Genomic DNA, 24,478 nt, shown 5'->3' on the forward strand with positions numbered 1-24,478 from the left:
TCCCTTAGATTGTTTTTCAGTACCGTGTTTAATTTCTAGATATGTTCTACCCTTTTTATAATTAATAGTGCGTTGTGCTGTCTATCATGCGCCCCAGGTGTGTTGTCAGGGACATGGCGAAGCCTGCTGCCTGCAAAACACCAAGAAATGCTGAAAACCAGCCCCACCAGCCTTCACCGTGAGTATGGCATTGGTTTTATTGACTGAAAATGTCGTCTCTTATGCAGATCATGGTTACAGATTTATTCACATTGCATGTTGAGAGTAGATACTGTGGCTGCTTTTGTATATGTAATAAAAAGGCTACTGTTGAATTAGATACAATTAGCTGAGCTCTGGATTTAATATTTTTGTTAAGTGATGTTTCTAATACCATATTGAAAGGATTAAGCTAGTTGGAGGAAGGGGACTGTTTTCTTAGGGCTCTAAAGTGACAGCAGTTCTTTTCTTGTTTGTTTGTTTGATTGTTTTAGATTTGGAATGCGTATGAGGTGGAACATAATACCTCAGGGAAGTAGGGAGGCAAGGTACAGACAGGCTGCCAAGTGGGGGCTAGTGTTTTTAAGGGAAATGCATAGGTAGTCCATTATCTAACCTTCAAGATATATTATTTAAAGGTAACTGACAATTTTTAAAAGTGGATTGTCAGCTGGGCGCAGTGGCTCATGCCTGTAATCCCAGCACTTTGGGAGGCCAAGGCGGGTAGATCACCTGAGGTATGGAGTTTGGGACCAGCCTGGCCAACATGGTGAAACCCCGTCTGTACTAAAAACACAAAAATTAGCTGGGCGCCGTGGTGGCCGTCTATAATCTCAGCTACTTGGGAGGCTGAGGCAGGAGAATCATCTGAACCTGCGAGGCGGAGATTGAAGTAAGCTGAGATCGTGCCACTGCACTCCAGCCTGGGCGACAGAGTGAGACCCTGTCTCAAAACCAAAAACAAAAACAAAAGTGGATTGTCCATCTAGTTTCATTTTTATTATTGAATTCTTAAGTGTTGGATTAAATGACCAACCAAAAGAGTCTCATTCACATTTGAAACTCAGAGTTGACTGATTTGATTTTTTCTCTACTCCCTGCTTTACCCTTAATTTGGTCATTGAAATGCTTATATTTTGTATATTACATACAGTAACATATCATTTAAAATTATTTGTGTTTTAGGATATGAAATGTGGTAAATTTCAGGAGGTTTAATAGGTGTTATAGGTTTTACCTCAATAAGTATACTTGAATATCATCTTCTACATTTAATCAGTATTTTCCAAGGAATAAAAACAGTTTTGAATTAGCAATAGTAAAAATGATTGATAATTACATTTTAAAAAGTACAAACTTAAAAGAAGTACTTTAAATGATGTTGTCATTTTTCTTTTTTCTATAGATATTCTGACTGTATATAAAGCCATTTTTGTATGATGGAACTTTTTGGATAATTCATAGAAAACTTACATCCCCAGTTTTCATCTTATATTCTAGGAATTAGAAAACATTTCAGTTATTTTAGAATTGAAGTTCTTTGAGGAATTAACGTTGATTTTAAAATCTCTTTATATTCCACACATCGAGGTTTCATTTTAATTGGTCTCACCTATTCCAAAGTTCATTTTAAATTAGACATTATTGAATATGAACTAGCATTTGCCATCCTCCAAAACAAGACGTTAGATAATTTTTCTCTTATTTTGTTTTCACTTTCCACAGACTTACAGCTGTGGGAATCTGTTGTCACTTTAATTGCAGCTAGTGGAAACTTCCCTGTGGCTCTTTGAGTTTAGTGGCCAAGAGGAAGCAACTGTAGATTCTTTGGATCCTGCTTTTTGGCAATCTCTTTGCTCACTCAATTCTTTTCTGTTTAAAATAATGAACCTCTCTGTCGGTGACTTGAAGAATTTAAAGTTTGCTTTCATTCCTTATGATAGCTGATTCTCTGTGGAGAGTAATGTTTGTGAATGGAACTCTCCGTAGCCACATAAATCCCTTTTTAGGTTAACATGGAAAGGACAAAAATAAATTGGAAGGGGATAATTGAGGACAGGCTTTAGTTTATAGATCAGTATTTTAAAATTTGTAATTTATGATTTTCAGTGGGTCTGAAAATCAATAGAGGCTAGTGACCAGACCTCTTTTAATATTTTTTAAAAAATAAAAGATAGTAGAAAATCTAGGAGTGCCTCCCAGGTTAGTATTTTAGGACAGAACTTAGATTTCTCTATATGGTAACTGTGTCAAAATACAAAATTTAATAAACAGTGCAGTTATTTATGAGGATTGCATTAATGGGTTTTAATTAGGAGAATGGCATAAGCAGATTTGCTTTATCAGTAGATGTATGTATATAGATAATATGTATTAATTGCTTTGGGAGAAGTAGGGAAAAGGGACTGTGAATGTGAAGTGGGCAAAACTAGAGACAAGTAAATCAGTTAACAAACTATTGCAATAGGTCAGGGGGAGATAATAAGGTCTTAACTTAGAGGAAGTAGTAATAGAGGTTATGGGAAGGAGACTTTTCAACAGCTAAGTGAGAAGTAAAATGGCCAATGCTTGATTGCCAATTGAATATGGGTTGTAAGGAAAGAGTTTAGGGGGATTACCATATTAATGACTTGGGTGACTAAGAGCCGCTACCAAGAAGTTGAATTAAAATTGTAAACCAAAACTAGGCATAGATGGTGTATTAGTCTGTTTTCATGCTGCTGATAAAGACGTACCCAAGACTGGGCATTTTACAAAAGAAAGTTTATTGGACTTACAGTTCCACGTGGCTGGGGAGGTCTCACAATCATGCTGGAAGGTGAAAGGCACATCTCACCTGGCAGCAGAGAAGAGAAGAGCTTGTGCGGGGAAACTTCCCCTTATATTGCCATCAGATCTCATGAAACTTTTCACTGTCATGAGAACAGCATGGGAAAGACCTGCCCCCATGATTCAGTTACCTCCCACTGGGTCCCTCCCCCGATACATGGGAATTCAAAATGAGATTTGGGTTGGGAACACACCCAAACCATATCAGATGGACAGTGGTGAGTTCAGATTTTCATATAGTGATTTTTTAATACCTGTAATCTATCCAAGCATATATATCTAACAAGAGGTTGGCTCTGTGAACCTTTAGCACTCAGTTAACTGGGGAAATAGATGACATCACTAAAGGTTACATAGAAAAAAAAAATAAGAGTGAACCCAAGGTAAAAGCAATGCTTAAGGAACAGGTAAATTATGAGGCCAACTCAGTCAAGAAGTAATAGTTAAAGAATCATAAGAACCAGAAGCCAAGGTAGTACAGGGATTCAAGGGGAATGCCCAACAGTGTTAAATGCAGCAGAAAATCAAGAAATAAGGGATGAAAGGTGTGCTTTGGTTTTGGTCACATAGTGGCCATTGGTGGCATTTACCATAGCATTTTCAACATATAAGTGGGTGGAAATGGTGTGTTTCTGTAGGCTTGAGGAGGAAATGAGAAGTCAAGAAAAAGGGAGGGTAAATGTACATGACTTTTTCTAAAAGTTTAACTGAGTAGGGGAAAAGAAATAGATTGGTAGAGAGGAAGCAGGGCGATAGTACTCATATCACTTGGTATATTCTATCATGCAAGTCTAGATTGATGGATACACATGTCAATATACTTTATATTTTTGATAACTATGTATATAAACTATCCAAGTGTTCCTTTTAAGTTATTATTAAAATGTCACTCAGTCATATTTTAAGCATGCCGCCTGAGTTGTCATCATTTAATTGAAGTAATAAATATATCAAAATATTACTGGAGTTCAACTGAGTCATATGCCTGCTATTCCTTGGGTATAAGATAGAAAAATGAGATATATAAATGAGATAGAATCTTTTTCTTAAGAGTTTCTTCTCAAGTTGGGGGAGGAGAGGATAGTTAGATAATCAAATAAAATAATACTCAATAATAAATACAATACTAAAAATGTGTTTAAAAAGAAAAAAATGATTTATTCTGTTTGGGCTTGATGTGGTCAGGGAAGGATTTACAGAGCCTGCAACAATAATATGGATTTTTTTTTTTTTTTTTTGAGACGGAGTCTCGCTCTGCCACCCAGGCTGGAGTGCAGTGGTGTGGTCTCGGCTCACTGCAACCTCTGCCTCCCAGGTTCAAGCGATTCTTCTGCCTCCCGAGTAGCTGGGATTACAGACATGCACCACCACACCCAGCTAATTTTTGTATTTTTAGTAGAGACAGGGTTTCACCATGTTGATCAGGATGGTCTCAAACTCCTTACCTCGTGATCCGCCCCTCTCGGCTTCCCAAAGTGCTGGGATTATAGGCGTGAGCCACTGCACCTGGCCAGTAATATGGATTTTAAAGACTGAATAGTTTAGTAGGTATGCAAATTTGAGGTACGGTCTTCTAGAAGCAGAAAACAATTACCCTGAGACCCAGAACATCAGGTTGTGCTGGGTAATTTAAACCATATACTGACTACTGGAATCTCTATGCATTGTATTTTTCTCTACTTTGGTCTTGAGGTCTCTCTTGAGAGTTGCTATAAACTCTAGCCCTGTGTCAGTGGGGCTCCAGCATGGTGGTCATGGATGTTCACAGTGTGCCTTTCATAGAATAGTTCTTCATCTTTGTGGACAATCTAATGCTGAAGTGCCTCACCCGTGACCAAATGCCCCTGTCAAAGGAAATTTGTTCATAATGGTAGACACCCCTGTGGCTCTTAACTGAGCTGTGTCCAGTTTATTTCTACCAAGATGTCAGGAGAGTTGTGTAGGACAGCCCTGGCTAGGAGGAGAGTTAGGTTCAGGTGTGTCAGTCAAGGGAGACACAGAGAAGGCAACACAGTAAAACACATGAAATAACAGAAGCAGTGTGTCACTGACAGATCCTAGCGAGAAGGGGTGGGCATGCCTCCAAGGGCCAACAGGAAGCTGGGAGCTGTCTGAGAAATGCACGTGCAACTAGCTGGTGGGGAGCAAGAAAGAGAGAGTGAGGGACTCACAGGCCAGAGCCTTTACTGGTGTCCAGGCTGTTACCCACGCAGATTTACCTCATGGAGTTCTAATTGGTGAGTGTAGAGCAAGCAGGGACTAGCTCAGTGGAGTCATGCTGTACTGAGGGGTGGTCCCTGTGGCATATCTGGGGAGGTGTTGGGGGTCGGTGGGCAAGTCACATAGCTGTAACTAGCTGTCCCATGGGAAGCTGTCACCAGGAGGCAGTTGTATGAGGTAGATCTGTATTGATCATCTTAAGGAACAGGGAGGAGGCAGAGAACTGGCAGCTGGGCCAGTGGTGGCTAAGCTCTGCTTCTGGTATGAGAACCTTCAATTTATATTTAAAATGGATGCCAAGGTAACATAAAATTATAAGAATTCAGTGCAGTGTGTGTGTATGTGTGTATGTGGTTTCGTGGGTGGGTGGGAATTTGTGTGTGTGGGTGCATATGGGTATACATGTGTTAAAGAGAGAGAAAGATCAGAGGCAGGAAGTGCTGCATCAGAAGAATAGGACAGTTATCTAATTTGGAGAAAATAAACAACTCGTGCCTTAGCTTTGGTTTTACTTTTAATACTACTTTTTATTTTGAAATTTGATGTAAAATAATGGGGTTTTTGTGTTTTTCAGACTTATCATGGATTTAAAAAGTCCAAGAAACACTTGGCTACTCTTCAATCTCAGGCACATATGTTAGGGAGACTAGGTAGAAGAGGCAGGAGGTAGCGAAGAGTTGAGAAAATTTCACATGTGGTATAATTAGAGTATAGTGATTCATTAGATGTGATAGGAAAGCAAAGGAGGCAAGATAACTCATTTTAGCTCAGGAGATTAAATGGATGTGATAAAATCAAGAAGAGAGCTAATTTAGGCACTAAGGCAGGTTTACACACAGCATTAGATTCGAGTATTAGTAGCCAAGGAAATCTCCAATTGGAACACTCAGAAAACAGTTGGCTATTCTGTTTCAAACTCAGGAGAGACTTAGAAAAGATACACTAATTTGTAAGCAATTACCTTATAACATTAACCATTAAAACAAGTGAAATAGCATTGGGAGGAGGTGTAGAGATAAAAGGAAGGAATATAAATGGGTGATGGGTGCACCAGGTTCTCACAAATCTCCACCTAAAGAACGTACTCATGTAACCAAATACCACCTGTATCCCAATAACTTATGGAAAATTTTTTTTTTAAAGCCAGACACCAGTGATACTGAGACATTAAGTGTTATGTCATTGTTTAGCATAGAGTAGGTGATAAACATCATGTTATTAAAAATTCTGTCAATATATAAGCATTTCATATACGCAAAAAAAAAAACAGTCTGTAGGGGGTATAAGCAGTACTTAAATGAGGATTGGAGGACTTAAGAAAATTATGCAACGTCATGCAAAAACTTTCCGTGTTTTAGCACTAAAAATCCCATGTTCTGAGAACTTCTGTTAGACCTAGGCAGACTGAATGGTTGGTCACCTTAGAACTAATAAAGTTAGAATTTGAAGGTAAAAATCCAGAAAGGAAATATGATAGCCAAGGAAAAACTATGCTTAGCCAAATTATGTTTGTGTTTCTGTGGAAGGTGACATTATTAGGAGTAAATTGAACCATGGTACACGAATCAGTAAATTCTGCTTTTTTGTTTTATTTTTAGTTTTTGCTGACGATTACCTGTTTTTAAAAAATTGAGATACAACGCACATACCATACAATTCACCTTTTTCAAGAGTACAATTCAGTGGTTTTCAAAAAGCTGTGCAGCCATCATCATTATGGAATTCAGGAATGTTTTCATCACACTGAAAAAGAAATTTCATACCTTTTAGCTTTCATTACCCCATTCTCCTCAAAATACAGCCTCTGAAACCATTACTTTCTGTATTTATGAGTGTGCCTATTCTGGACATTTCCTATAAAAGGAATCATATTACATGTGTCTGTTTATATCTGGCTTTTTTCATTTAGCATAATGTTTTCTAGACTCTGAGTATGTATCTGTACTTTATCCCTTTCATTGCCCAGTGATTGTATCAATATATCAGGTTTTGTTTATTCATCCATCAGTTAATGGACATTTGGATTATTTCTATTTTTGACTATTATTAAAAATATTGCTATTAGCATTTAGGTACAAGTTTTTGGGGGTATGGGTGTTCTCAATTCTCTTGAGTATATACCTAGGAATAAAATTGCTGGGTCATACGGTAACTGTACATTTAACTTTTTGAGAACCTGCTAAGCTGTATTTCAAAGTAGCTGCATTATTTTACATTCCTATAAATAAGAGAATTTCAATTTCCCTAAATTCTTGTTAACACTTGTTATTGTCTGTCCTTTATATTATGGACGTCCCAGTGGGTGTAAAGTAGTGTCTTACTGTGGTTTTCATTTGTGTTTCCCTAGTAAATAATGACATTGATGAACTTTTCATGGGCTTATTGGCTATTTCTATATCTTCTTTGGAGAAATATCTATCAAAATATTTTCTTCAGTTTTAAGAATAAAATTGGTTTTCTCTAAAGATGATCCACCTATCAAAATATGAGTTATTTGTCTTTTTTATTGTTGAGTTATAAGTGTTCTTTACATGTAATGGATAGAAGATCTTTGTCACATAAATGATTTGCAAAATTGTCTCCCATTTAGTGAATAGTCTTTTCATTTTCTTTTTTTTTAATGATCTTTTTTATTATTATATTTTAAGTTCTAGGGTACATGTGCATAATGTGCAGGTTTGTTGCATATGTATACTTGTGCCACGTTGGTGTGCTGCACCCATCAACTCATCAGCACCCATCAACTCGTCATTTACATCAGGTATAACTCCCAGTGCAATCCTTCCCCCCTCCCCCCTCCCCATGATAGGCCCTAGTGTGTGATGTTCACCTTCCCGAGTCCAAGTGATCTCATTGTTCAGTTCCCACCTATGAGTGAGAACATGCGGTGTTTGGTTTTCTGTTCTTGCAATAGTTTGCTGAGAATGATGGTTTCCAGCTGCATCCATGTCCCTACAAAGGACACAAACTCATCCTTTTTTTATGGCTGCATAGTATTCCATGGTGTATATGTGCCACATTTTCTTAATCCAGTCTGTCACTGATGGACATTTGGGTTGATTCCAAGTCTTTGCTATTGTGAATAGTGCCACAATAAACATACGTGTGCATGTGTCTTTATAGCAGCATGATTTATAATCCTTTGGGTATATACCCAGTAATGGGATGGCTGGGTCATATGGTACTTCTAGTTCTAGATCCTTGAGGAATCGCCATACTGTTTTCCATAATGGTTGAACTAGTTTACAATCCCACCAATAGTGTAAAAGTGTTCCTATTTCTCCACATCCTCTCCAGCATCTGTTGTTTCCTGACTTTTTAATGATTGCCATTCTAACTGGTGTGAGATGGTATCTCATTGTGGTATCTCATTGCATTTCTCTGATGGCCAGTGATGATGAGCGTTTTTTCATGTGTCTGTTGGCTGTATGAATGTCCTCTTTTGAGAAATGTCTATTCATATACTTTGCCCACTTTTTGATGGGGTGGTTTGTTTTTTTCTTATAAATTTGTTTGAGTACTTGGTAGGTTCTGGATATTAGCCCTTTGTCAGATGAGTAGATTGCAAAAATTTTCTCCCATTCTGTAGGTTGCCTGTTCACTCTGATGGTAGTTTCTTTTGCTGTGCAGAAGCTCTTTAGTTTAATGAGATCCCATTTGTCAATTTTGGCTTTTGTTGCCATTGCTTTTGGTGTTTTAGACATAAAGTCCTTGCCCATGCCTATGTCCTGAATGGTACTACCTAGGTTTTCTTCTAGGGTTTTTATGTTATTAGGTCTAACATTTAAGTCTCTAATCCATCTTGAATTAATTTTCGTATAAGGAGTAAGGAAAGGATCCAGTTTCAGCTTTCTACTTATGGCTAGCCAATTATCCCAGCACCATTTATTATGTAGGGAATCCTTTCCTCATTTCTTGTTTTTCTCAGGTTTATCAAAGATCAGATGGCTGTAGATGTGTGGTATTATTTCTGAGGACTCTGTTCTGTTCCATTGGTCTATATCTCTGTTTTGGTACCAGTACCATGCTGTTTTGGTTACTGTAGCCTTGTAGTATAGTTTGAAGTCAGGTAGCGTGATGCCTCCAGCTTTGTTCTTTTGACTTAGGATTGTCTTGGAGATGCGGGCTCTTTTTTGGTTCCATATGAACTTTAAAGCAGTTTTTTCCAATTCTGTGAAGAAACTCATTGGTAGCTTGATGGGGATGGTATTGAATCTATAAATTACCTTGGGCAGTATGGCCATTTTCACGAGATTGATTCTTCCTATCCATGAGCATGGTATGTTCTTCCATTTGTTTGTGTCCTTTTTATTTCACTGAGCAGTGGTTTGTAGTTCTCCTTGAAGAGGTCCTTTACATCCCTTGTAAGTTGGATTCCTAGGTATTTTATTCTCTTTGAAGCAATTGTGAATGGAAGTTCATTCATGATTTGGCTCTCTGTTTGTCTGTTACTGATGTATAAGAATGCTTATTATTTTTGCACATTAATTTTGTATCCTGAGACTTTGCTGAAGTTGCTTATCAGCTTAAGGAGATTTTGGGCTGAGACAATGGGGTTTTCTAAATATACAATCATGTCATCTGCAAAGAGGGACAATTTGACTTCTTCTTTTCCTAACTGAATACCCTTGATTTCTTTCTCTTGCCTGATTGCCCTAGCCAGAACTTCCAACACTATGTTGAATAGGAGTGGTGAGAGAGGGCATCCCTGTCTTGTGCCAGTTTTCAAAGGGAATATTTCCAGTGTTTGGCCATTCAGTATGATATTGGCTGTGGGTTTGTCATAAATAGCTCTTATGATTTTGAGATACGTTCCATGAATACCAAATTTATCGAGAGTTTTTAGCATCAAGGGCTGTTGAATTTTGTCAAAGACCTTTTCTGCATCTATTGAGATAATCATGTGGTTTTTGTCTTTGGTTCTGTTTATATGCTGGATTACGTTTATTGATTTGCGTATGTTGAACCAGCCTTGCATCCCAGGGATGAAGCCAACTTGATCATGGTGGATAAGCTTTTTGATGTGCTGCTGAATCCGGTTTGCCAGTATTTTACTGAGGATTTTTGCATCAATGTTCATCAGGGATATTGGTCTAAAATTCTCTTTTTTTGTTGTGTCTCTGCCAGGCTTTGGTATCAGGATGATGTTGGCCTCATAAAATGAGTTAGGGAGGATTCCCTCTTTTTCTATTGATTGGAATAGTTTCAGAAGGAATGGTACCAGCTCCTCCTTGTACCTCTGGTAGAATTCAGCTGTGAATCCATCTGGTCCTGGACTTTTTTTGGTTGGTAGGCTATTAATTATTGCCTCAATTTCAGAGCCTGCTATTGGTCTATTCAGGGATTCAACTTCTTCCTGGTTTAGTCTTGGGAGAGTGTAAGTGTCCAGGAAATTATCCATTTCTTCTAGATTTTCTAGTTTATTTGCATAGAGGTGTTTATAGTATTCTCTGATGGTAGTTTGTATTTCTGTGGGGTCGGTGGTGTTATCCCCTTTATCATTTTTTATTGCATCTATTTGATTCTTCTCTCTTTTCTTCTTTATTAGTCTTGCTAGCGGTCTATCAATTTTGTTGATCTTTTCAAAAAACCAACTCCTGGATTCATTGATTTTTTGGAGGGTTTTTTGTGTCTCTATCTCCTTCAGTTCTGCTCTGATCTTAGTTATTTCTTGCCTTCTGCTAGCTTTTGAATGTGTTTGCTCTTGCTTCTCTAGTTCTTTTAATTGTGATGTTAGAGTGTCAATTTTAGATCTCTCCAGCTTTCTCTTGTGGGCATTTAGTGCTATAAATTTCCTTCTACACACTGCTTTAAATGTGTCCCAGAGATCCTGGTATGTTGTATCTTTGTTCTCATTGGTTCAAAGAACATCTTTATTTCTGCCTTCATTTCGTTGTGTACCCAGTAGTCATTCAGGAGCAGGTTATTCAGTTTCCATGTAGTTGAGCGGTTTTGATTGAGTTTCTTAGTCCTGAGTTCTAGTTTGATTGCACTGTGGTCTGAGAGACAGTTTGTTATAATTTCTGTTCTTGTACATTTGCTGAGGAGTGCTTTACTTCCAATTATGTGGTCAATTTTGGAATAAGTGTGATGTGGTGCTGAGAAGAATGTATATTCTGTTGATTTGGGGTGGAGAGTTCTGTAGATGTCTATTAGGTCTGCTTGCTGCAGAGATGAGTTCAATTCCTGGATATCCTTGTTAACTTTCTGTCTCGTTGATCTGTCTAATGTTGACAGTGGGGTGTTGAAGTCTCCCATTATTATTGTATGGGAGTTTAAGTCTCTTTGTAAGTCTCTAAGGACTTGCTTTATGAATCTAGGTGCTCCTATATTGGGTGCATATATATTTAGGATAGTTAGCTCTTCCTGTTGAATTGATCCTTTTACCATTATGTAATGGCCTTCTTTGTCTCTTTTGATCTTTGATGGTTTAAAATCTGTTTTATCAGAGACTAGTATTGCAACCCCTGCTTTTTCTTATTCTCCATTTGCTTGGTAGATCTTCCTCCATCCCTTTATTTTGAGCCTATGTATGTCTCTGCATGTGAGATGGGTCTCCTGAATACAACAGACTGATGGGTCTTGACTCTTTATCCAGTTTGCCAGTCTGTGTCTTTTAATTGGAGCATTTAGTCCATTTACATTTAAGGTTAATATTGTTATGTGTGAACTTGATCCTGCCATTATGATATTAACTGGTTATTTTGCTCGTTAGTTGATGCAGTTTCTTCCTAGCCTCGATGCTCTTTACATTTTGGCATGTTTTTGCAATGGCTGGTACTGGTTGTTCCTTTCCATGTTTAGTGCTTCCTTCAGGGTCTCTTCCAAGGCAGGCCTGGTGGTGACAAAATCTCTAAGCATTTGCTTATCTGTAAAGGATTTTATTTCTGCTTCACTTAGGAAACTTAGTTTGGCTGGATATGAAATTCTGGGTTTAAAATTCTTTTCTTTAAGAATGTTGAATATTGGTCCCCACTTTCTTCTGGCTTGGAGAGTTTCTGCTGAGAGATCTGCTGTTAGTCTGATGGGCTTCCCTTTGTGGGTAACCCGACCTTTCTCTCTGGCTGCCCTTAAGATTTTTTCCTTCATTTCAACTTTGGTGAATCTGGCAATTATGTGTCTTGGAGTTGCTCTTCTCGAGGAGTATCTTTGTGGCGTTCTCTGTATTTCCTGGATTTGAATGTTGGCCTGCCCTACTAGGTTGGAGAAGTTCTCCTGGATGATATCCTGAAGAGTGTTTTCCAACTTGGTTCCATTTTCCCCCTCACTTTCAGGCAACGCCAATCAGACGTAGATTTGGTCTTTTTACATAATCCCATACTTCTTGCAGGCTTTGTTCATTTCTTTTTCCTCTTTTTTCTTTAGATTTCTCGCTTCATTTCATTCATTTGATCCTCAATCGCTGATACTCTTTCTTCCAGTTGATCGTGTTGGTTACTGAAGCTTGTGCATTTGTCGCGTATTTCTCTTGTCATGGTTTTCATCTCTGTCCGTTCGTTTATGGTCTTCTCTGCATTAATTATTCTGGTTATCAATTCTTCCACTCTTTTTTCAAGATTTTTAGTTTATTTGTGCTGGGTACATAATTCCTCCTTTAGCTCTGAGAAGTTTGATGGACTGAAGCCGCCTTCTCTCATCTCATCAAAGTCATTCTCCGTCCAGCTTTGATCCGTTGCGGGCAATGAGCTGCGTTCCTTTGGAGGGGGAGATGCGCTCTTATTTTTTGAATTTCCAGCTTTTCTGCCCTGCTTTTTCCCTATCTTTGTGGTTTTATCTGCCTCTGGTCTTTGATGATGGTGACGTACTGATGGGGTTTTGGTGTGGGTGTCCTTCCTGTTTGTTAGTTTTCCTTCTAACAGTCAGGACCCTCAGCTGTAGGTCTGTTGGAGATTGCTTGAGGTCCCCTCCAGACCCTGTTTGCCTGGGTGTCAGCAGCAGAGGCTGCAGAAGATAGAATACTGGTGAACAATGAGTGTACCTGTCTGATTCTTGCTTTGAAAGCTTCCTCTCAGGGGTGTACTCCACCGTGTGAGGTGTGGGGTGTCGGTCTGCCCCTAGTGGAGGATGTCTCCCAGTTAGGCTACTCAGGGGTCAGGGACCCACTTGAGTAGGCAGTGTGTCGATTCTCAGATCTCAACCTCCGTATTGGGAGATCCACTGCTCTCTTCAAAGCTGTCAGACAGAGTTGCTTTCGTCTGCAGAGATTTCTGTCTGCTGCCTTTTTTTTTTTTTTTTTTTTTTGGTGGTGGTGGTGTTGTTTAGCTGTGCCCTGTCCCCAGAGGTGGAGTCTACAGAGACTGGCAGGCCTCCTTGAGCTGCTGTGAGCTCCACCCAGTTCGATCTTCCCAGGGCTTTGTTTACCTACTTAAGCCTCAGCAATGGCGGGTGCCCCTCCCCCAGCCTCGCTGCTGCCTTGCAGTTAGATCGCAGACTGCTGTGCTAGCAAATGAGGAAGGCTCTGTGTGCGTGGGACCCTCCCGGCCAGGTGTGGGATATAATCTCCTGGTGTGCCTGTTTGCTTAAAGCGCAGTATTGGGGTGGGAGTTACCTGATTTTCCAGGTGTTGTGTGTCTCTGTTCCCCTGGCTAGGAAAAGGGATTCCCTTCCCCCTTGCGCTTCCCAGGTGAGGCGATGCCTCGCCCTGCCTCAGCTCTCGCTGGTGGGGCTGCAACAGCTGACCAGCACCGATTGTCCAGCACTCCCCAGTGAGATGAACCCAGTACCTCAGTTGATAATGCAGAAATCACCTGTCTTCTGTGTTGCTCGCGCTGGGAGCTGGAGACTGGAGCTGTTCCTATTCGGCCATCTTGCTCCGCCCCGGTCTTTTCATTTTCTTGATAGTACTTTTGAAGCACAAGTTTTTAATTTTGATGAAGTCTAATTGATCTATTTTTTTCTTTGGTTATTTGTGGTTTTGGTCTTGTATCCAGGAAATCATTCTCATATCCAGTGTCATTAATATTTGCCCCCATGTTTTCTTCTGAGAGTTTTATACTTTTAGATCTTACATTTAGGTCTTTGATTCATTTTGAGATAGTTTTTATATATGATGTGTGTGTTTTTATACGTGTGTGTGTGTGTATACTTTTCCCATAGCATGTTAGGAAATATATATGTTTATGCTTGAAAATATGATTTCTCATTTATAATCACATATCTCATATTGCATTTATGTCTTACATCAGTTAATAGATTAAACAAAAGTGTGAATGGGTCTCTGATATTGTGAATAGTTGGATAAAAGCTCTTGTCATTATTTCTCTAGGACTTTAAGCTCTGCATACTAGACATGATCTTCAGGCTGTGTGGTCTAATGTTCACAACTCTGTGTCTTCCTACAGTAGTGGATGGCAGAAATGTCAGGGACAACACAGAAAAATGAATAATCCACTTGGAGACTGTTACCACCTCAGACACACCCCCATCATGAATATAATTTCTCCCAATGTCTGGGAAAGACCCTATGAACATTGAAAACTAGCCCACCTTTCTGTTTTCGGAGCTGTTGCCCCTTTGCTGCTGCTGAACCATGTGGTCTTTCCTTCTCTGTTAAAACAGCTTTGGCTGAGAAGGTAGCGTTAAAAGGAAGAGAAATGAATTTCTTCAACTGGTGGAAGAGTGTGCAGTAGAGGAAACAATTCATTGCTTTTATGCCATGAATTGGCCTATTTATTCTCTCTTCAACAAATATTTAGTTTGTACTGTGTGCATAACATATTGCCAGGCACTGGATATTATCATGAACAAAGCAGAGTCTTTGTCCTTGTAAAGCTTGGGGTATGGGAGGAGACAATCTAAACAGCAAACAAAAATAGATGATAAAACCCTTTACTTTTAACGAAGGCCTAACCTGAATGCAGTGAAAGAGAACTACACTGGGAAAGCTATTTAGAAAGTATGCTCAAGGAAGGCTCTAAGAGGAGGTGGCATTTAAAAAGAGACTTGAAAGGTGAGAAATCAGCCTTGTAAAGAGCCAGGAAAAGGGAATTCCAGGCAGAAAAGATGATGGTATGTGAAGTGGTCCTTATGTGGAAAACAGAGTATCATGTTTAGGGAAGTAAAGAAGCCCAGAGAAAGCAAGTAAGGAGAAAGAGCAATGTCTGAGACAAGCAAGGGTTCCATCCTAGAGCTCTTGCAGGTCTTTGGCTTTTATCTAAGACCTATATTGAGAAAACCTTAAAGCACTTCAAAGAAGGGGGAATCATGATCCAGTGTTGTGTAGCAAATGGGTTGTAAGGAAATAAGATAACTTTTAGGAGATGGTTGTGGCAGTTGCGGCAAAATATAATGGTGGTCTGGATTCTACTGGTGGCAGCTGAGATGAAGCATGTGGAATTTGGCCACATGCCAAAAATCATGAAGTTTTGAAAGCAATGAGGGAGAAGAGAGAAGAGGAGCTTCTGTGCACTAAGGGGAGGAGGCTCCAATCGTATGTGTAATCTCTAATATGCTTAAGAGGATCACTGTTCTTTGAATGCAGAATACGTATGTACTTATTTTCTCGTTAAATCCTAAGCATCCTACTATGGATGCAATTGTATCTTAAATGGCATCTATTATTGAATACTTTAGAAATCTTGCTTGTGTTACTTTAGGTATACTTATATAACACTTGAAATATTGAACGCAAAAATTATGAAAAGTAAAATTGAATAAAAATGGAAACATTGCTAGATTTTTCCACTTATTTAAACTTATTTAAAGTTTGTTTATTGTGATTTTTTTTTTTTACTCTGATATTCTTTTGGGACAGAAGATTTAGTAATTTTGTAGGTGTTTGGATATCCGTGAAGAAACTGATTTTTAAAATATATGCTAGATACAAATATTGCACCTTTTAAAAATATATCTCATTTACTGAGTAAAATTCAGTCAAGAAGAAAAAGAATATGTTATCAAATGCAAAGGATCTTTTAGTCATATATTTCATCATGAATGAAAGTTATTTTTCAGACACAGGCCTTCTCTGTACTACTTTTAGCCATGTTTATAACAAAATTGCATTGAGTTTTAATTTCTTGCTTGGTTAAAAGTTATTTTCACATAAAATAAGAGATGTTTAATATCACAGGCTGTAGTTGTATTACCACCTGCAGTAGGGATCAATATCAATTTTCTATTGATATTAGAAAAAGGATCCAACTAGGAAAAAAAAGTTTTCGCCTTTTAGAATAAAGACAGTAGAGCCAGTAATTTGAAAATAGAGAATTCTAGGAACACTGGCATTTCCAATTCATGGTTATAATTAGGAAGTGACAGAATTTTAAAGAGTTGTGAGGCTTTTATAGTCTTCATTCTTTTTATATGATTTGCTGGCTTATGCAAATCATTCTATGCCAATTCACAAAGTCTTACAAAGCCCCTTGTTCTGCCATAGCTATTTTAATGATAATATTGTGTTTTTCTCTTTCTGAATGCTCAGAGAAGATGGTGCCCTCTTCAATTTCTTGGCTATTAAAAGCATTTAGTTCTGGAAGAGTAGAACTTAAGTAGTTCTACTGTGTATGTGTGTGTGTATGTGTGTGTAACTAAGGTCGTGCAAGCCCAAGCAGACTTTTGATTGAGTTTATTTAACGGCAGCTTTACATTAAGCCACATGATGTGGCAACAACCAAGATCTGATGATGCTTGTACTTGGCCTGCATATGGAAGACAAAACATGAACTATATTAGTGGCTTGCCCCAGGGTCACCCAGCAGGACAGGGGAAGATAACTGGATTCTAGACCTGAAAATCCATGAAATTTTAGACATATACTTTGAGAGCATTGTGTATTCCGTAAAATACTATATAAATATTGTTCATATATTCTACTCAAGTATCAGTGAAAAATCTCTGCTTTATTCATTTATTTCATTAATTTAACAAATATTTACCAAAATCTTATAGTGTACTTGACACAATTTGAGAATAAATTTTCTGGTCAATCCTCTCAAGATATAGGCTGTATCTTTATCTCTATATGTTTCTTATTGAGGGAAATGATGTAAAAAGGCATAGAATCACTTTTTAGAAGGTTATATTCCATGACACACTACCCCATTATGTATCAAATGCTCCTTACTATGCATGAGTAGGGAAGCCAGGAAACACGTATTTGGAAAATTTTCCTAAGTGATTTTGGCATACTCTCTTGATTTAGAATCATTGATATGTACCACTAATATGCTCAGTAAAAATGAAGATTAGATGAGATGGGTGATAATTTTGTAAGTCAAAATTAATGTGACACTGAATTGGACCTCTCTTTCAAAACTCATGTACAGATGTTGCAAGGATAAATAAATATTGGCAATATTATTATTAGAAAGTTGCTGTGCCTCAGGGCTCAGCCTGGTTACTCTGTGAATCACCGGTATTTCCTCTGCTCTCCTACAGAGTCATTTGTCCAGGATGAGAACAGTCTGCCTGTGCCAAGAAAACAGTTGGTTGTTGTGAAAATAAACAGGAAGCTTATAGGCAAAGAAGGCAAAATATGATGGTGGTGTGGACTCTACTGGTGGCAACTGAGATCGGTACCCACTGGCTACTGCACTAGTGTTAGAAGGAAGACATTAAATAAAAGAAAAATACCTAGCACCTTGGGCAAAGCATGCAGTGAATTAATGTGTATTTAGTGAAAAAATGATAATGGTGAATAAATGAACGCACTCATCTATTATACATATAACAAATCTTAAACATTATGAATGTGGGTAAAAGTTCAGGAGTCAGAATGAATTAGCCAGGCAAGGGGGACATTGAAAATATAGTCTGATTTGAAAAGTGTATTTGGCCAGTGAGTTAAGAGGAATGCAAACCTGTGAAAGGCAGTTGAGGCCAGTTTATTAATGTCCTTGAAGTCCATCTTTGATAAACAGATTTTACTCTGAAGGGAGGTGTGAAAGTATCTGAACATGGAGCTATCCAGTTGAAAGGAAAGTTTCAGGATAATGAATTTGTCTGGAATATGCATGATGGATGAGCCTATGGCATTCCTGAAGACAAAGGGACCAATTAGTAGATGATTAGAATAGATGAGACATGGCTAATAATACTAGGAATAATGGCAATGACTCCAGAAAAAATGGATGAGAAAGACATCTGAAAGAAGAAACTGGTATGCCTTAATGACAAGTGGATGTAGTTATGAAAGGGACAAGGAAGAGATAAGACAAAACTTTTCTGAGATTTTGGGACTGGGAATTACCAAAGGAAAGTTAATAAAAAATAAGGATAGAAAAGGCAAGTACTTTTAGGGAATTACATTCCCTAAAGTATGCATTTCTTTTCTGATTCCTTAGAGAAATCCACAGAAAAGAAGATTCTGCGGCACAATAGAGTCATTCCATATGGGAACATCAAAAAGAAAAAGAGCACACGTCTAAATTTTCAAAACTTCTCACCGGTCTAAGTTCTGCATAAAATTAAAGCAGAAGAGTGTCTAATTTTAGCTTTTTGCTGATTTTCTATCAACTCTGGTAACAATAACTGCAATTATGTGCTATTCTGTTTTAGGCACTTTGTGTGCATTTAACCCTCATGAAACTTGATAAAGTATTGTTACTGTCTCCATTTTACATATAAGGAAACTGAGGCACATAAAAGAAAATTATTTGCTCATTTGCATTTACCCACTAATAATCATGTTCATTTACCCACTAACTTCTGGTTATTCATTTTAACTATTCAGATCAGGATTCACCGGCAGCATTCTTCTTGCTCAATCTACTGGGGCTAGAAGACAAGAATACCGTAGGATTCTTAATTCAAATAATTTATTCTAGTATGGTAGGCATGATATATAATCAGTGAGTAGGTCACGCTCTTTGTGGTATTCACCCATATTAGAAAAAATTCATAGAAAAGATGAAAGTTGACAGAGAATGTACAAAATTACAATTGGTAATGTTTTTCATCTAAGTTTCATTATTTATAAACCATGAAGGCTCTTCTTTATTTTGTTTGCAGAAAGGGGGTTTAATCTCTAATCCTGCAATACTTTTAAAGAGCACTAGTCATTTGGCAGTAAGTCGTGTGCTGTCTAGGGATATGTTTTCTCTGGTAGCCTTAGTTTATTATTATTTTTTAAATCATTCACCTTTTCGTTTCCTTTGTCTTGTGTCCCCAGCTGCAGTGTTCATCTCTTGAAGAAAGAGACTGTATTGAGGGGAAGTCATTAGTGTACTATAATGCATATGACTAAGCTATGCCATTGGAACTTGATATAAATTGCTTTTTTGTTGTTGTTTGAACTATGATTTGATTTGAATACTGAATGCCAATTGACAAATGATTTCAAGATGGATTATATTATCTCCCTTATTGATAATGGCAAACTGAGCAGTTAAATTATGGAGTAGAGGATATGGAGGATCAGGAAGGAGAATAAAGGCATCTTTCATTTTATCATTTTGATTTTTCTAACTGCATTTCCATGCAATTCCAGGGAGCCATTTCCACCTTCTATTATCCTTTGAAGCATTAAAAGTTTTAAAATACTCAGACTGGTCTTTTGCAGTGTTACTTTACTATGAGGCCTTGTTACTTAGTATGATACCTCAGCTGATAGTCTTGGGACACATTTATGAGAAATGTTCAGGCTTGGAAAACGTGTGACTTTGAGTTCTATTTCTGTGTGTGTGTGACTGTAGGTATTAACACAAAACTTAAAGTTTTTGCCTCTCTACAGTGCATGCTACTTTACACATAAGGGTGCTCAAATATTATGTTGTTTGTTCCAAGTTAAAATGGAACTGAGCTCAGTATTTCCTTCCACATCACACCCCAACAAACCCAAGCACAATCACAGTCATGCATCCGTCTTCACCTTCTCTCATCTATTTATGACATTTCATTTCTCACAGTCACGCAGATGGGAAACCCCTGAGTCATCTTCAGCTCCCCACTTCCTTGTGTGCTCCCTAAGTGTAATCAGTCACTGTGTCCTGTCAGGTCTAATTCTGAATCTCTGAATTGTCTCACATCTGTTCCTTCTGTCAGTTCTCACTCCCATCCTCATATTTCAGGCTCTCCTTTTTGCATGGAGTTGGATACCCCTTGACCTTTTGTCTTCTATTTCTTTGCTAGTCTAATTCATCCCACCCAGCTTTGCTCAGAGCAGCTGCCCTCTCTGAAGGCCTTTAGGCCTGCACAGCACCTGATTGTCTTCTCTTTGATAGTACTTTCTCTGGTCTAAATGTTTTACAAAACCACATTATTCCCTACTCATTGAAGATGTCCTTCCCTTCTATTTCCACACTGAGCTTTTGCCACTACTTGTTTTAATATCTCACCCACTCCTCCTTTTCCACCAATGATAATCCTGCCTGTGGCTCAAGTCTCTGCTCCAAAACAATTTCCTCCAAAACTTACTTGGCCACCCCCCTCACCAAAAATTTTTCTTCCCTGAGCTTTGGTTATATCCGTCTTACCTAGAGCACACATCATGTTCTACCTCTTATTTGTGTGTTTCTTGGATCTGCTGTAAGTTTATGGGCTCTCTTTTAGTTCTCTATTATTTTCCTAATTGTTGTAAAAAAGGGTCAATAGGTTCTTAAGTGGGATTGGATACCAGAATGAAACCACCAAGAGCGTGCTCATGCTCTCACTCTCATACTTGGTCTCTCTTTCTATTTCTCATTTAAATATTAAGTTTAGAGATTAAGTTATATAGGGAAAGACCCAGTCAGTATTGTATAATCAGAACAAAAGAGCTTTTTTATTATTGACATAAACTTGATTTTTTTTCTTTTCTTTCAACATTGGCATAGGGACTGTGACTTTTTTCTTTTGAGAAAATGTCAGATTGTACAGTAAATCTATACAATCTGACATTGGTAAATTCTCAGTTAAAAGTAAATAAGTAATCAGATGTGGTTACCAGAAGAGTGATGTTGTAGAATACACAACAAGAAAAATGATTACTTGCCATCTTCTTTGTGTTTTCTTTCCAGACTGTCCTGAATGCTTAGATGTGGAGCACAGGGACAGATTTATGTTTTTTTCTGTACAGATTTTATGTCTACTAATTACACAAAACTTGGGGAAAATAAATTGTGGATAAATTTTAAGTACAATATGAAGAAGCTACTTACATAGCAAACCATCTTGTATATTTAAAAGATGTTCTTTCTTAAATTCCATTTTTATCATATTACTGTCTGATTCAAAAATGTATGTTGGTTTGCTGTTGCCTATCGTGTAAAGCCTAAATTCCAGTGTCTGGATTTCATGGCATTTCTCTATCTTTATTAATGTATATTATGTTTATCATAGGTTTCCACATGCTTTCAGTAACATTCTGTAACTTATGAAATATGTTAATTTTTACTTACTGATTGATTTGTTTATAATCAATTGTAAGTATAGTTGATTGTTTCGACAGCTGTAACCAGAATGCATTAGACACAAGGAAACTGTGTCTAATGAACATTGGATTTCTCTAATATGTTTATATCAACCTGAGAAGAATGCAAAAAAGCTTAAAAAAATCTCTGTATTCTGAAATGCTAAATAATTCTTAGATGAAATAGAAGGAGGCACAGAAAGGGAAATGGGAAGTAAAGGTTGTGGACATGCCTAGAGGGACTCAAAGCTAATGTTAAGAGGATGATCTTGGAAGGAAAAGAAAAAAAAACTGTACTGCTGGAGCTATACTGTGACAAATAGGGCTGTGTCTCTACCTTTTACAGAAGCAGCTTTACCTTTTACAGAAGCAGCAAATGCACAATCTTATAAAAAAAAGTAGAAACCACAGTGATACTAAGATTTTTATCTGGCAATTTATAATTTACAAGCCCTCAACACATTAAACCTTAGGTAATTTTTTTTCCCAGAGAAGAAGGCATTATTATATTATACTTTGTGCTTTGAGAAAATTAATTCTCAGACTGGTTACCAGTAAGTGATGGAGCTATTACTCAGACCTCTGATTCTAGGTGCTCTTTTTATTTCATTGCATAGAAACAAACAGAACACTATAAGCTGAGTCCTATAAGTTGAGATTGTAAACCTTCATATCTATGTATCCATCTATATATATATGTATGTATGTACCTATCTATCTATTTATCTATTATCTTTGTATCTATCATCATTATTGCCTATCCATCTATCTTTCTATAAGCTGATGAGGGTGGTATAAAAGGAAGGTCCAACATCCTCCCCTTCGCTATCCCTTAGCACTCCTACACTCTCCATCCTTCACACAAACACTTTGTACTCCACCAATACATATTGTAGTTCACCAGCACACAGTAATGTACATGAGACAGCCCATACTAGCTTGGGAGAGTCAACTGTTAAATATTCAAAAAGTTTGCAATCTAGTTTAAATAGGGCTATTATTAAAACTGAATTATGACGAGGCATGATGGCTCATGCTTGTAATCCCAACTCTTTGGGAGGCCATGGCAAGAGAATTGCTTGAGCCCAGAAACTTGAGACTAGCCTGGGCAACATAGTGAGATCTCTGTCTCCAAAAAAATTAAAAAGTTAAACATTAGCAGGCATGGTGGTGTGTGCCTGTAGTCCCAGCTACTCGGGAGGCTGTGGTGGGAGGGTCACTTGAGCCCAGGAGTTCGAGGTTATAGTAGGTTATGATTACACCATTGCACTGCAGCCTGGGTAACAGAGTGACACCCTGTCTAAAATCAAATCAAATCGAATAAAATAAAATAAATAAATTATATTAAAATAAAGGTAAATGCTCAACTCACCAACTTCCTAATTATATTGATACACATCACTGTCTATGCTCTTGAGTTATGCACATCCATTATATATTATATCTTCATGGTGGAAATATTACACTACACATCTTTTACCAATTCCATGTTAAAGTGGCATCCTATTTAAAGTTTGAAATATGTCTTGGGTGGGAGTATGTACACCATGGAAATTGACAAACCCTGTAATTCAATAATTGGTATTTTTTTTTCTTTTCTGTTTTTATTTATCTAGTTTTGAGAAACAATTTGTTAAACATTTATCAGCACGCCACTGCAAACACAGTGTGTTGAGTCTCTCCTTCCTGCGTTTGTAAGTGTTCTTTCCTCTGCCTAGAGTGCCCCTCACTTTGTCTGAAACATACATGTATATGTATGGACACACACACACACCAGTAAACTTCTTTTAATCACTTTAACTGGTGTCATTTCTTTCCAAAGGCTGCTTATGCCTCCCAGGCAGGGTTAGTCTCTCTACTTTGTAGTACTTCTATAGTTTGAATATGTTTACTTTAACATATGTCATTATTTATTACACTTAGAATTGCTAGATTTAGCAAATAAAAATACCAAGCCCTCAGTTAAATTTAAATTTCAGATACAGTTAATATTTTTTTCCATAAAAGTATGTCTTATTCGATACTTGGGCATACGGATACTGAAACATTATTTGTTGTACATCAGAAATTCAAACTTAACTGGATGTCGGGAAACCATAAGAACTTTGGGTTTTGTTTTGTTTCGTTTTTTTAATGTTTCACCTTCTTTGTAGAGAGACACTAGGTCTTTTCTCATGGTATCCATAATGTCTAGCACAAGAATGCTCATAATAGGAAGCTTGTTTTAGTAATATCTATACTGTGACTTTTTCTTATTCCTCGTCTGACTGAATCACTTGTAAATGTTTCTGGTGGATGAAATCAGGAAAATGGAGATGGTGGAATTAGCACAACCAGATAGAAGGCTAAGGCAATAGGCCAGATGAGTGATGGCGATGTGTGATCAAGAAACTGATGATGCCTTGTGGTGGGGAGGAGAGTATGGATTATGAATAAGAATCTAATGCAAAAACAACTAGACATCATCACTGGATATAGATGTTGAATAAGGGGAAAATAGAAATAACTCTGAAGTTTCTTATTTGAGCAGTGGAGTTGATGGCACCATTAACTGAGAGAGAAACAAATGATGTGTAGTTGATAAGAAGCAGTACAAATAATTGAGGGATTCCATTTGGGATATTCTAAGTTGGATGTGTTGTGACCAGGCATGATATGAAAAATATTTATCCACCAGTGCAGTGTGGGCATTACCAAATAAAATGAATATCAATCAACTGGAATGGGCAATAGCCCAAGGGTCCTGCTGTGTGACAGTGCTTTCGACTCAGTAAAAATGTCCAATAGGGAATCATAACTAAGGGTCTGAAACTCTGGGCAGAATTTGTGAAAATTGTGGGGTTCCTGAGTTAAGGTGACACTGATGCTCAGGGAGTGGATGGTAGCATTTACAGAGTATTTGGAGAAGAGGATAAATGATGGAGTCATAGAGAATATTAATATTTACAGGACGTACAAAAGAAGTAAAAATAGTCAAAGAGAAAAATGCAGAGTGGTTAGATTTTGTATATGGTAGAGGTGATGGATTATTTTGCTTTCACATCAAACTGCTCCACATTTTTTTTTGATAGAGCAATTGTTGTGTTATAACTGATATTGTATAAACTAGAGGCTTCTGTAAAA

General features: G+C 37.7%; 1 protein-coding gene across 1 annotated transcript in view; it reads left to right on the forward strand.

Moving 5' to 3' along the window:
• The window catches only part of RIMS1 (regulating synaptic membrane exocytosis 1), a 914,410-nt gene that overhangs the window by 500,490 nt on the left and 389,442 nt on the right, over positions 1-24,478 (forward strand). The window contains exon 3 of the mRNA XM_050786418.1: positions 98-178. Within this exon, the coding sequence (XP_050642375.1) occupies positions 98-178 (81 nt within the window). The remainder of the gene's footprint in view (positions 1-97; positions 179-24,478) is intronic.

Source organism: Macaca thibetana, chromosome 4 (genome assembly GCF_024542745.1).
Source record: "Macaca thibetana thibetana isolate TM-01 chromosome 4, ASM2454274v1, whole genome shotgun sequence".
Taxonomy (NCBI): domain Eukaryota; kingdom Metazoa; phylum Chordata; class Mammalia; order Primates; family Cercopithecidae; genus Macaca; species Macaca thibetana.